The sequence below is a fragment of the Balaenoptera acutorostrata genome, chromosome 12, assembly GCF_949987535.1.
Source record: "Balaenoptera acutorostrata chromosome 12, mBalAcu1.1, whole genome shotgun sequence".
NCBI classification, from domain to species: Eukaryota; Metazoa; Chordata; class Mammalia; order Artiodactyla; family Balaenopteridae; genus Balaenoptera; species Balaenoptera acutorostrata.
In genome coordinates, this window is record NC_080075.1 from 71,130,874 (window position 1) to 71,145,845 (window position 14,972).

The 14,972-nt window shown below is 38.4% G+C and overlaps 1 protein-coding gene across 8 annotated transcripts in view; it reads right to left on the bottom strand.

The window, feature by feature from the left end:
- Positions 1 to 14,972, bottom strand: part of CLIP4 (CAP-Gly domain containing linker protein family member 4) — an 88,960-nt gene that overhangs the window by 47,511 nt on the left and 26,477 nt on the right. For 7 of the 8 annotated variants that reach the window (XR_009009925.1, XM_057558266.1, XM_057558262.1 and 4 more), the window contains 4 exons: positions 12,281 to 12,421; positions 6,920 to 7,009; positions 5,983 to 6,126; positions 1,926 to 2,060 (listed from right to left, as the gene is read on the bottom strand). Coding sequence is in view for 7 of the 8 variants with exons in the window: in XM_057558266.1 (XP_057414249.1) it covers positions 1,926 to 2,060; positions 5,983 to 6,126; positions 6,920 to 7,009; positions 12,281 to 12,421 (510 nt within the window). In the remaining variant the exon portion in view is untranslated. The remainder of the gene's footprint in view (positions 1 to 1,925; positions 2,061 to 5,982; positions 6,127 to 6,919; positions 7,010 to 12,280; positions 12,422 to 14,972) is intronic. The other variant, XM_057558263.1, reaches the window with a different exon arrangement.

Consider the following 14,972-nt stretch of genomic DNA (forward strand, 5'->3'; position numbering starts at 1 on the left):
AACTGGGTTACTCTGGCTGCCATTGTTATTTCTGAGTGCCACGGTTATAATTTTCCAAGTTTTACTTCCTTCTGCCTTTGATGCTTTCCTACATAATTTTTGCATTTTCCCATTTTAATACACCATATCACTGCTACATGTTTACCATGTAACTCCTGAAAGTGTGTAGCACACAGCAGGAAGGCATTATGGCAAGTGTTAACAATAGTGACTGCATACTGTCTGGTAGTGGTGAGGAATAGACATCTTCCCATGTAAATGGCAACTTTCTTTCAGAGGTGGCACTGATAAACATGCTGAAGGGGCTGAACATGCCCTCTGTCAGGTCTAGATCTTATCATCTGTAAGAAGCCTAGATATTACCACTGTCCTATAGAACTGATTGATCTAAATGCTGATGCCACAAGAAATATACGCTACTTCTTTCTGAAAGAGCAGAAGGACTTTAATGAAAAATTTCCAACTTTTATATTTGCTTATGACTTTTCAAATTTCTACATGCTCCACACTAGGAGTTTAAAAATTAAAAGTCAACCTAAAACAACTGCATCCAAACAAAACAAACCGTTCAAGCCTTGTTTAATAAAACCAGAGAAAGGAAACTCAGAAGACATGGTGATTGTGGAAAAATAACCTACCTTTGGGATTCCTAGGTTTTTATTTGAGAACCATATTAAGGACATTCTAACTAATCTCAATTACTACCTGGTGCCCTAAGAGAGACATGAATAATAAAACATACAGCCCATCTCCAATCCATTAGCAGTTGGACTGCAATTATAAATGGTACTAATGAAACAAGAATGTGTTGGGAGACAATTCTCCATGTTTCTACAGGCCTTATGGACAGAGGCACTGACCGTCTTTTCATGGATGTTTGTAGAGAAGATGGCCTTGGGGGATGGAGACAGAGTCTCCCCCGGCACAAAAGACAGGCATGCTTACTGTCTAGTACAAAGGTTCATATTCCTTAAGCTCGGGGCTCCTCTCCTACAGCATAAACCACTGGGTGTACAGGTGTCACCTGGCCCTCCCTATCTCACCCTCTGGGAACTGGGGCTCAGGAAACAGAAGAAAATGCTGCCACTTTGGCTACCACTATTGCAGAGAGCACTGAGGTCCTCTATCGCTGACCCAGGAGCCTACCATCTTCTGCCAGCATCTACAAAACCACGGCAATCCAACTTGTTAACTTGCAAATAGGGTAAAATCTCAGATCCTTCAGAGTTCTTGACAGAAGGCTACAAACTTTTTAAAAAAAATCAATGTTCTAGGTAACCTTTTCCTAAAATGCTGCAATGCCACCATGTGTCAAAACAGCATATTGCTATTTAAAAACACAAACATGGTTTTATTCAACTGGCTTCTGTTTGAAATTACAATCACTGAAAATATAAAAGAAAGATAATCTTTACTTTTGGAAACACAATGTTAAGTCTAGATTGGAATGAATATATAAATACACAAACATGCAATTTTAAGATCCCAGAGTACGCAAACGTTTTTCATTTTCCTTTGAACCGCTTTGTTTGCTTTCCTCTCCAAGCCACTCTGTTAAAAGCTGTATGCAGTAAACTCATTATCCACTCATTTTAAAGACTATGCTTAGCACAAATCTAATGCTAAAATGTTTTCTCTGTTATTTACCACACTTGGCAATCAGTGAGAGTAAAACTGGAGAGTAACAACTAACTTTCACTTTAGACAATTTAAAACACAAATGGCAAGAACAATTCATAAGTGACAATCAACCTGAGTAAAAACAGTCTGCATTTGAATCAATGTTTTCCATTTTCTGTGCCGTAGCTATCATCCACAAGAACTATTAATCAAGAATTCTCTGTAAGTTTTACTTACATGTAAAATTTTAAACCTTTTGTTATCTAAAGAATTCAAGTTGAGCAGAGACTATACAGATGAGTTACCTGGAGCAAAGTTTGTTGTCCCAAAGAACTTAATGGTACCAGTTCTCTGGCCTACCACCAACACCCTATCTCCAAGGTGGAGTTCTCCTTCACAGCGTGCATTATTTGCTACAGATGTTGCTGAGGAATTCAAACCTGTTTTGGGGTTGGTTGGGGAAGAGGATGGGGCAGGAAAAGAGAAAAAACAAAGGGAAACTCAAAAAGCACATAAGCCAAAAAACTCCTGTTTATTCTAACCAGTCTAGTTAGTTGGAGATTTCAATATATGCTGCCTTTCCTTATACACAGCATCTACAGTTGTGTTTCTCACATGTGAAGTAAAGCTACTCAAAAGAAATTTGAAGGGTTTCCTGAGACAGTCATTGCCACAGGAACTTACACTTGATTCCTGGTGAAGTATCAACTTTATCCTGACTTCCTGGTGGCACTCTCTACTAGAACAGGGGTCAGCACACCTTTTCTGTAAAGGGCTACATAGTAAATATTTTAGGCTTTGCAAGCCACACTACTCTGCACAACTACTCAACTCTGCTGTCGTAGCACAAAAGCAGACAGACAAAATGGGCACAACATGTTCCAATACAACTTTATTTACAAAAATAGGTGGTAGGTTGGATTTGCCCCATGGGCTATAGTCCACCAATCCCTATTCTAGTAAAATGCTAGAATCATAGTAGTTCAGTGGGACTCAGTGTAAATGATACATACATAAACATAATTTAAAAGTGAAATTGCTGTAAGATTCCAATTACCCCAAATTGATTTCCTTATTAGAAACAAAAGGGCTCCCTGCCCAGACCTTGATTCAAACCTAAACCCTGAAACTCCCACTACTGAACATCAGAAGTCCTGGAGAAACACTGTCTTGAAAGCTGTTCGATTATAACAGAGAAGAGGTGGGCCCCTGAGGCTTCTCCCATCAGTGCATGAACAGATTTGAGTGGCTGTCATCTGAGAAGGCCTAGGGAACCCTGCGTGAGGGTGTGGGATAGAGGGTTAAGTCAGACTGTTAACAGGCAGAAACTAAAAACATGGTAACAAATGCAGAACACAAACTCAGGCAGAAGGAAGGTCTGGATCAAGTGTATACTAAAAAGTCCTTGGCCCTCAAAATAACTAACATTTCCCAAGCACGTCACAGTTTACAAAGTGCTTTTCATGAGAATTATAATCATAGATAAGATACAAACTCAGGAATTAATGAAGACACGGTGTTCACAGGGAGTAGGTGGCACACCTGACTTAAAACCCTGACCCTGTGACCAGAAACTCGCACGTCTGTCCCCACGCTGTCTGCAGACAATGGACCAAGGACAGCGAGGTCAATGTGGCATACAGTGGGGCTGAGCTCACAGCCTTCCTCCCCAGCCTCTCCCGTCCCCCAATCCCTTCTTTCTGCTCCTCTTTCTCCTTAATCCTGTGTCCTCAGCTTCCCCGAAATGTCCACCCTCTGCAGTCCACATCTACCCCAAATGCAAACCTACAGAGAAAGTGGAGTATCTACTCACTCTAGCAGTAATTTCTCAAGGAAACATCTCTGGGGTTCGGAACACGGACTTTCTCTCACACATCTCCCTCCCCTTTTAAAAGGACCTCCTTCTCACTCTAATTGTTAACTCTCTTCATCTCTACTATTATTTAGGTCCACAAACCCCTCAAATTTATAAAAAGAAAAAAAGGTTAAGTACGTAGGCACACTAGAACTACCTTATATAAAGAGTAAAAAAGATAATTCCACACCCACACATAAATTTTAAAATCAAGTCAATGTCAAAAGCCCAAATTCCAAATGAAGAGGGCCTTAAAATGTAAATAAAATGAGGACAAACAGGATTGCTACATCACTGCATCTTTTCACCTCTGTTCCTCACAGCATTAAAGAGAAACTGGTTTCAAGGGAAGAGGAATCTGTTCAGAAAATAAATATTCAAGCAAAATTTCCAGGTTCTCCACTTTTAGGGCCTCAACTTTTAACTTTATTACATCAGTGTTACTACTGAGCGTTTGTTTGGGGTTTTTTCCCCCATACAATAAAGTACCTTAAAGAGAAAAAAAAGTCCTGTCATGAACATTTTCTACAATAAAATATTGGTTGAGTACAAGTATTAAAAGTATTAGAAAAAGAATCTAGTTTGAAAGAATTCATGAGAATACTCTCTACATCTCGGATCTATTTTAGAGATGACCTGTAAAATTTCTTCTGTAGTTATAGGTGTTTCACTCATTGAGTCAATTTTGGCGATTTACAAATATATTCCTAGAATATTTTTATTTAATGTTGAAACACTAATTAATAAGCATGGAGAATGTATGTACTATTCTCTTAAATTTCAAAAGTCAGGGACTTCCCTGGCGATCCAGTGGTTAAGAATCCTTCTTCCAATGCAGGGAACATGGGTTCGATCCCTGGTTGGGGAACTAAGATCCCACATGCTGTGGGGCAAATAAGATCCCACGTGCCGCAACTAAGACCCGACGCAGCCAAATAAATAAATATTTTTTAAAAAGTACATTAACAAAAAAAAAAAAAAAAAAGAATCTAGTAATTACTATGAGGCTCATTAAAAATAAGTTATGCCGGGCTTCCCTGGTGGCGCAGTGGTTGGGAGTCTGCCTGCCAATGCAGGGGACACGGGTTCGAGCCCTGGTCTGGGAGGATCCCACATGCCGCAGAGCGGCTGGGCCCGTGAGCCACAATTACTGAGCCTGAGCGTTTGGAGCCTGTGCTCCACAACAAGAGAGGCCGCGACGGTGAGAGGCCTGCGCACCGCGATGAGGAGTGGCCCCCACTTGCCACAACTGGAGAAAGCCCTCACACAGAAACGAAGACCCAACACAGCCATAAATAAAATAAATAAATAAATAAATAAAATTTAAAAAAAAAAAGTTATGCCAAAGTGGCTTCATTTCCTTTCTATGCAGGTAAATAACTGAACTGCAATAAATTCAATATATATGTTGATTTCAACAAGAAAACGTGTTTTATATATCCTTACACATAACTGAAGAAATGTGGACAGAATGGGATCATGCAGGCTTCACAGCAAGTTAAAAAGGTTATCACTGTCAACCTCTCCTACACAGTTTTAAACAATGACTTGGCTAAAAATAGAGAAAGCATGCTTTTTAAATAAGAAGATAACACAAAAGTGTGTGAAAAAGCTATACACAAGATGTAAAAAACAAAATTCAGAGGGATAAAAATTCAAACATTAAATTAAATGAAAATAAATGTAAAGTCCTATGTCAAGCCACAAAACGAAGAGACTTAGCGTAAGGCTCTGTTTGAGCCAATGACATAGTGTGGTCACCAAAACTGCATGAGCAGCCTCAGACTGGACTTGTACTGAGAGGCAATGGTTCAGCTCTCTACCAGCAGGCTGGAAGGGGTCTGGGAACCCTACAGCATGAAGAAGAGCTGAAGGTACTTGAGACAGAGGCAGACTCTGGTAGCAGCAAAGCATCAGACAGACCTGCAGGTGAAGCCCAGGTGTGCACTTAGAAACTGCCATTGTGCACCAATGCCTAACCTCCCTAAGCCTCGGTTTCCTCATTCATAAATTGAAGATGATCATAGTAGTACCTACTCCATAGGTTTATTTTGAGAATTAAATGAAATAAGGTATGTAAAATTCCTTTAATAGTACCTGAAATAGTAAATAACATGTATTGACATGTTAGTTATTATTATTAGGTTTAGATTAGACAAGAGATAAGTAAAGAAAGAGAACAGACCGTATAGTTTCCAAGTGTCTGAAGATCTATCATAAAGTTCTAATATGAACTTTACAGGGGCTAGAGTCCATAGATACATGAGGAAGAGAAGAAGTCAATCCAGACAAGGAAAAATGGCGGGAGCACGAGGGAAAGGCAGAGAGATCCAGAGTATGAAGAAGGGGAGAGAGGTGGGGGGCTGGGGGGAGACAGGAAAGGGACAAGCAGTTCAATCTGACTGAAGTAAAGGGTTCCTTCTACACACTTAAAAAGAGCAAATCTACTTACAAACAAACCAAGATAAAAAAAACCAAGAAAGCCTGGTTGAAAAAGCCATAGATACCGGCACTGGCTCTAGATGAGACAGAAGGGCTTTTGCTCATTGTCTTCTTGTTATTGCCACTTGCATTCAGTTTCTTGGAGTGACTCTGTTTGTGCTCCAAAGAAGATGTAGAGGAAGAGCTGCTGACGGATCCAAGCAGGGTAACTAAAATGGTACAGGAAAAGGATACATCAGAGGGTGGAAAATAAGAAGTGAACCAATGAGATGCTTTTCCAGGTAAATCCTTCTGAAACTCTCCACTTAGCTTCCTCAGTTGTGGATTAACTAGTGTTGAATTAAATGCCTGATTTCATCAAAATATACTGTAGTTCATACACACAAGATTTTATAGCCCAAGCAGTTTTAAGGATCCAAAGGATCCACACTATATGATGATAATCTTATATACGAGAGTGCTGTCATGTCACTAACTTGGACCAACTGCCTAGTCTAACCACCGTCTCTCACCTCTCACTTAAGATGAGTTAGTAGAATCACATCTTATTTATATAAAAAACATACTAATGTGTTTTTAAGGTAACAAAAGCTTAATATTAAAATGTTCTGAGTTAACCTGAAGGCAAGCAGGAATACTTTTGAATTTTCTATTTGTGCTCTATTCACCCATTGATTTGACAGCTTAAGGCAACTTTAAATGCTTTTATCAAGACATCTACACTATGGAATTTCCTTTTATTCTCTTAATCTAGTCCAGTAATTCTCTAATTTAAGTGTACATAAGAATCACAACACAGGATTTTATACAAAAAAATATGTGTGTGTGTATATATATATTTATTATGAGCTGCTTAGGGGATTTTCAAGGATAAATTTTTACTGTAATGGTTCTTCCCTTACAAACTTTAAACTTTAGCCTCATATAAGCTGTATCACTGTATTATTTTAAAGTTCAATCAGTAAATTAACTTTTGAAAATAGAAGTTATAAATTATATTACCATCTTTCTCTGCTCCAGTTTTCAATTCTTCACCAGGAGGCAATGAAAGTGTTGATTCTGAAGCACTATCTTTTTTTGATGTCATTAATCCTAGAACACAAACAAAACACTTTCAGCAAGAAAGAATTTTGAAAAAAATAAAAGAGTCACTCGGTCAAAAAATCAGAATTAAAAAAAAAAAAAAAGAAAGAATTTTGTTTAACATTAAACATAAATGTGTATTTGCTTTTTTTTAAAACTTTATTTATTTATTTATTTTGCATTGGGTCTTTGTTGCTGCGCGCGGGCTTTCTCTAGTTGTGGCGAGTGGGGGCTACCCTTCGATGCAGCGCGCGGGCTTCTCATGTTGAGGAGCATGGGTTCTAGGCGCACCAGCTTCAGTAGTTGTGGTTTACGTGAGCTCAGTAGTTGTGGCACATGGTCTTAGTTGCTCCGCGGCATATGAGATCTTCCCGGACCAGGGCTCGAACCCGTGTCCCCTGCATTGGCAGGCGGATTCTTAACCACTGCGCCACCACGGAAGCCCTGTATTTGCTTTTTAAAGTACAGACACCCCTCATTATCTAAATCTTATCCTCTTGAGAACACGCTGGATAATAAATTCACAGACGGCAGGGGCCAATATTTCATTATTTAAAGGGGAAAGAAAAGAATGTCTTCCTAAGCCCATCTGAAAACCCCATTCAATTTCCCCAAATATCACTAAAGTATCTTTTCCACCTATTTAAAAATCCACTAAGGAATTCTAAATAATATAAAGCATTTAAAACACAGCTATCTAACTGTCTGATACTTAATGCACTCCTTAGTGTGTTTGCACAATGCTAGCAGGTAAAGCAAACCTGATACAGCTATGACGGCTGCACACTTACTAAGACCTGCAAATAACTCATGATTTCACTGGTGTGTGCAGGCAAATTCATTGAAGCGGACTGTCTATTTAGACAGTAAATTTGTGGTAAAAATTTTTGCAAATCATTATAGCAATTATTCATTTAAGTCAGAGTCAGATAGTAAGAAACCCTGTACTCTCTGCCACTGGTATTCTGAAAATGACTACCCGACTCTCACTACACCCAACTCCCCCAAAACACTGATTTTAAAAGAGAGCTCATGAATAATACTCTACTTAATATTAAGACTTCTGTTTCAATTCTACAGAACCAAACTATTTAAATCAGAAACCTAACGGACTACACCCAGTTTCGAATTCCATCAAGCATCCATTCCAATTCTGCTCACTTACAAAGCGTTCTGGGTGAAGAAATGACTTTGGCACTCTGAGCATCACAAACAGAACAAGCCATGGTCCCAGCCCTAAAGGAAGACCTTTTCAATTTGGTGTGGCAGAAAGACATGAATAACCACAATATGAGGACGTGTTTGATATAAGCCCTAGCACAGAAGGAGACAATAATCATGGTTATAAAGATAAATTAATGCCTCATCAAGAAGATCACATTCCAGTATGGATCTTGAGAGATAGGTCGGATTTCTTCCAGTGAATACTGCAGGTATGATCAGAAAGAACTGAAGGTGGCCATTACGGATGGACAAAAAGAAAAAAAAAAAAAACTTAAAGAAAGACAGGGTCAGAGAAGGATGAGTAGCTTGGCTGGAATAAAATGGATTTTGGGGGGACACGGGAGAAGTAACCTGGATAGATGGTCCACAGTAAAATCTTGGAGGGTAACGGTGCCGGCAAAGGAACCGGAGCTCTTCAGTAAGGAATGAGCCTCTGATGGGCTTTGGAAAGGAGGACTGGCATGAACGGTCACAGGTGAAGAACATTACCCGACAGCACAGTTTAGAAGGAACCAGAGGAGGAGAGACTGGAAGCAGAGGCCAGGAGTGAGGGCCAGAACCACGAGAGCAGAAACTGGGTGGGGGGTTGGGGAAGAGAGACTTTGTGAAGTCAACCCACAGAGTAAATTTCTTATTTTCAGTTATATTTTTCAGTCCTAAAATATCCGTTTGAGTCTTTCCTTTTATTTGAAATTTTTGAGGTAACGGGAAATTCATATGCAGTTGTAAAACACAGTATCGGGAGATCTCTTGTACACTTTGCCCAGTTTCCCCCAAAGGTGACAGTTTATAAAACTATAGCATAAAATCACAACCAGGATACTGACATTGCTACAATCCACCAATCTTAGATTACCTCAGTTTTACTTGTACTCATGTGTGTGTGAGTGTGTACATGAATTATTTGGTTCTTTTTTTTATATCTTCATGTCTCTGCTGAAATTTTCCATTTGTCTCAAGAGGGTTCACCCTTAATTCTTAGAGGGTTATAATATATTCTTTAAAATCTTTATCTGATAAATGTCTGTATAACCTCAGGGTTAGCATCTTTTGATCATCTTTTTCCTTGAGAGTTGGTGAGATTTTCCTGGTTTTTCATATTCTGAGCAATTTTGGACTGTATCCTGTACGGTATGAACATTATTTTATAGGACTTTGGGTCTTGTTTAAATTCTATGGAGAGTGCTGATTGTTCTGTTCTGTTTTAGCAGGCATTCGACAGTTAGCAGGCGGTCAGTTTCAGGCTGGCGGTTCCTACATCTTCTGTGACTGTGGCTCCAATGTCAGTTCAGTTGCCAAAGTCCATCTGGGACCTGTCTCGTGTGCTGTGCCACCCAGTAGTCAGTCTGAGACCTGGGCAGTGCTCTGTGCAGGAGACCGAAGCCCGTGGTCAGACGCACGCACACACAACCTGGCAGTAAGCCCACCATTCTGAGATCACTTTCTTGAGCTCCTTCCTCACCACGGTCTCCTTGACACTTTCCTGCTCCCAGAGGCACCCCTTCCTGATACTCTGGGTAGAATGCCTAGGCTTCAATTTCCCTGCTCTGTCATATAACCTTTTTTTTTTTGGCTGCATTGGGTCTTTGTTGTTGCGCGCGGGCTTTCTCTAGTTGCGGCGAGCGGGGGCTACTCTTCGTTGCAGTGTGCAGGCTTCTCACTGTGGTGGCTTCTCTTGTTGCGGAGCACAGGCTCTAGGCACACGGGCTTCAGTAGTTGTGGCATGCGGGGTCAGTAGTTGTGGCTCGCGGGCTCTAGAGCGCAGGCTCAGTAGTTGTGGCTTAGTTGCTTAGTTGCTTAGTTGCTCCGTGGCATGTGGGATCTTCCCAGACCAGGGCTCAAACCCATGACTCCTGCATCGGCAGGCGGATTCTTAACCACTGCGCCACCAGGGAAGCCCCTGTCATATAACCTTTTGAGACTGACTCTGCCTATGGGGCCAAGCAGTAAGAAAAAAGAAGAAAAACTAATGGGAATTCCACCCATGTTCTTGGGCCCACAGTTTCTCTGGCCAGAAACAAGGGTTCCCCTCCGTTGGGGTTTTAGGTGCGTGGCCATCCCCTGCTGCTATTACAACATGCAGGACTGCCTAGGGACTGCGGTGGGAAAGAACCAAAGACGTAAAAAAGAGCAATCAAAAAAGAAAACAGGGACTTCCTCCACTTTCTGTCTAGCAGGAGACCCCTTTCCTGCTCCTCAGACCAGAAATAGAGGGCTTCTCTTTGAGCTTTCTTTCCGTATCTGCTGTGTACTTCTGGGTTTCAAGTTAAAAGGATACCATTTACAAGAGCATCAAAAAGTATAAAGTACCTAGGAATAGACCTAACAAAACAAGTACAAAATATCTGTAGAGAAATCATAAAATTTTATTGAGATACTTTTAAAGGACCCAATTAAATAAAGCAATATCCCAAGCTTACAATTAAAAGACTGAATATTGTAAAGATGTCAGTTCTCAAATTGATTTAAGGTTTAAATGTAACACCAACTAAAACTTCAACGGATATTTTTATTTTTTATTTTTTGACACTAAAAATAACATTAACATAATTTGTTAATTTATCTGTCTGGAAGTTAACTTTCTATTAAGGAGCAAAAAAAACTTTAATTTTGTGACAAGCACTTTTTTTGAGATATAATTCCAGTTTGTACTTGCAAAATAATATTTTCTTACCCTGGAGATATATTTATCACCTTATTTATTTATTTTTCCTTTTTATTTTTTTTAATTGAAGTATAGTTGACATAAATATTATATTAGCTTCAGGTGTACAACATAGTGATTCGACATTTATATACATTATGAATTGATCACCACAATAAGTCTAGTTACCTCTGTCACTACAAGGTTATTACAACATTACTGACCATGTTCCCTATGCTGTACGTTCCATCCCCGTGACTTATTTCTTAACTACAAGTTTGTGCCTCTTAATCCCCTTCACCTATTTTGCCCAGCCCCCCATCCCTCTCTCAACAGATTTTTTTAAAGAAACTTAACAACTTATTCTAAAATTTATACGGAAGTTTGATTTATAAGGGCCAAACAGGCAGGACACCGTTCAAGAAAAAGATACGAGGCTTTCCTCTACTAGATATCAAGATTTATTTTTTAAAAAAACTACAGTAATTATGAAGTGCAGTACTAACACAGGGATATTCAAATAGGCCAGTGGGCCAGAGCAGAAAGGCCAACCAAATTTGTAGACAAAATCCTTTAGTCGTGGTAGAGTGCCTTTCTGCTTCCGTTACTGATGAGTTAGCAAGTATTTATTAAGCACCTATTCTGTGCTATGTGCTACAGTGAATATGAAAGTACAAAATACTCTCACAGTCCATTTAAAGTTGAAGATTTTTCTAACAGAATAAAAGATCTGCCCAAATAAAGCAATCAGAGGACAAAACCCAAGATAACAAATAGCAACAGGCTGGTATGGATTAGAGTGTATACGAAATTAGAGAATGAAGAGATCGAAGTGAGCTGGGTCATCAGGGAGGTTTTCATGGAGAAACAGGATGTGAGTAAGGAGGTAAAGAATGACTCAAACCTCAGGCAGAAGTCAAATATTGCCCAGAGAGATAGCTTGAGGCAAAGTATGAAGGGAAGAGTGAGAACCATGTACACAAAAGACAGTGAGACGTGACAAACCACAGCTCAACTGCGAAGCAGTAAGAGACTCCACCAGAGGAAGGTCTCTGATGGCCAGTTTCAAGAGTTGAGACATTTTCTGATAAAAAAAAGTCACTAAAATTCTTGAATAGGGGAGAAACATAAAGCTAGTTGTGTTGCATAAATACTTATCAGAGGTATAAAGTCTAGCTTTGAGGTTAGCTTGGGGGTGATAAAAGTATGGAAATAGAAGGGAAAAAAAGGAAGGAACAAATCTGAAAAACGCTTGTCAGGGATTAAAATCATAAACCAAGTACTTTGCAGGTTTTATTAAATTCAGGTTTCACAGGCAGCTAACCAAAAAGTGTGAAGCAATCTAAATATAAGGCATTCCACAGATAAAATTAAAACACAAACAAGATATCAAACTTTCTGGTTTGACCTACCAGTATTTACTTTTGACGTTACATGAGCTACATCAATTTTCTGGGACCTGATGAGAGGTACAGCTTTTGTAGAAGGAGTGTGTGCTGTATTCTTCCTTCGATCTTTTGCTTTACTTATCTTTGAAAGGGGTGCAAAAATACCTAAGAGAGAATGCAGAATTTTAGTGTTAAGCAATTAAAAGCACTTCAAATAAAAGGACAAGTACAGCCATTCAGTAATATAAATCTTTAAGTTCTTTTTTAGAGTCTACTAGGTGCCCTGTAGTGAGAGACAGAGAAATAGTACGTCTCAGTACTTGCCCTCAGAGAGTTTACAATCTAGTTGTCAAGACTAACAACATACACAATAATTCAAGAAGCACATAACGAGGCACTAAGTGAAACTCAGGGAAAAGAGAATTATAATCATTTCTAAGTACTGGCAAATAACTGCGCTATATAGTACAAAAACTATTCTTCATGTCACTTTATCTATAGTTCCTTAGAACATATTTTTTCCCATATTAGAGCTTTTTATGTTCATGTTTTATCTCTCTTCCAGACTTTAGAAGACAAAATCCAATACTCATCTCTGCATTCCCCCAATGTACCTAACTATAGTGCCTTACACATAGTAGGGATATAAAAAATCTTTTTGAGTATAAAACATAATTTCCCCAAAGGCTTAGCCCTCAGCTTCTGAAAACTGACAACAGAAACAATACAGTGTGTGTTGTGTGGGAAGGTATGTGGGGACAGGGGGAGGGGGCTGCCCGTTTGCTGCAGCTAGGAGTATAAAATTCCATTAAAAAAGAAATTTATCCAGGCATAAAGTTACAGTATATATAAGTATGCACAGACATTAGAAATAGTGAATATGGACTATAAATACCAAGATTATTTGGCTAAGACATTTAAGAAGAAAAAATAAAGTCATAATATGTACATTATACACTACCATTCAGTGTTTACACCTAATCTAACAAAGACACATTATGACTAAAATGTAATACATTAAAACAACTTGTTTTAAAATAGGTTTGATGAAATGCTCAAGATTACAAAAAGTGAGTGCTTTGTTTATAGCTAACAAGTGCAAACTACACTACTTTTCTGCTAATCTTGAAATTCTTCCCTCCATCCGATTCTACAATCCTTCCTCCTGATTTTTCAGATTTTCTTCCTATTTTTCTCTCTAAATCATTTTCCTTGCCAAATACACACACATGCACACACACACACGCACTCAAGCTTGATGATGATTACATCCAGTGTTGCCAAGGGTTTGAAGAAATAAATTAGTTTATACCGTGGGATGTAAATTTGTAAAATCTTACTTGAAGACAAAAATTCTGACCTAATTTACTTTATGGCATTAATTACAAGGAAATACTTATACTTAAGAAGCGTGAACAAGGTTACAAACTTACGTTTGTATATTATAAGGAGAATGGACTTCAAGAGCCAAAACAATTTCTAGTTTACTACTATGACCCAATCATACTTTTGGAAATTAATTTATGAGAAAATAATCCAAATAGGAGGAAAAGACTGCATACCTGAATATATCATCACTGCAATACTATAAGTAGGAGAAAACAATTATTTGGCAATAGAATAAATGAATCAACTGTGTTTATGAACTATTACATCACTGTTAATAAGTAAAACAATAAAGATTATGTAGAAATATAGAAATATATGAAAAGTAAATCAAGAAAAAAATTGAGTTGTATGTTTGATTACATTATGATTATATCTGTGAAAAGTTGTATGTGTGGATATAGGAAGGACTGTAAAAAACAGAAAACCAAAACATATTTATGAGTGCAGACTATGAATTATTTTTCAAATTTGTGTCATTAATGTCACAATAATACCGTTCAATGAATGAACTATATAGCTGTCATTCTCCTTGTTTTTTTTTTTAATTAACTAAATCATTTGGGAAAACCAAAACTAAATTTAAAGCAATGACTGGATATACTCAAAGCCCAAAGTGTGCACTGTGTATGGGTTAACCTTCCTGTTCAGAATCTCATGCTACTCAAAGTACTGATGGGACTCTCCTCCGATCTTGACATACAATGATAAGGCTTAACTAAAAATAAACACATAAGGAAGAATTATTTTTAAACAGAGGAGTAATGAATTTCTAGATAAACATGATCCATTTTGTTTAACCACAATTCCTCCCAAAACTCCACTAAAATTTTAGTAAGAAATAAAAATGGTATAAACTCTAAAGAAAAAAGAAAATGATAAAAAAGAGAAAAAATGCTAAAGCTTCCAAAGAAGCTTCCCAAAACAGGGAAAAGGACAAAAACAGAAGAAAGAATGACTCTGAAACTTCTAAATAGCAGTGGAAGCTCAAGATGATAGCTGGCAAACTATGGCCTGAGAGCCACATCCTCCCACCGCCTATTTTTGTACCGTTCTGTTGGAACACAGCCACACCCATTTGTTTACTTATTGTCTACGACTGCTTATTCACTACAACAGGAGAGCTGAATAGTTGCAACAAGAGACTGTATGACCCATAAAACCAAAATATTTACTACCTGGCCCTTTACAAAAAAAGTTTGCCAAGTTGCATTAGACAACAGAGTATCACCTTCAAAATACTGAAAAAATATGAATTTCAACCTAATACTCCTTATCCCACTAAACTATCATATGAAGTGTAAGGGGAGAAATAAACATATTTCTGGAA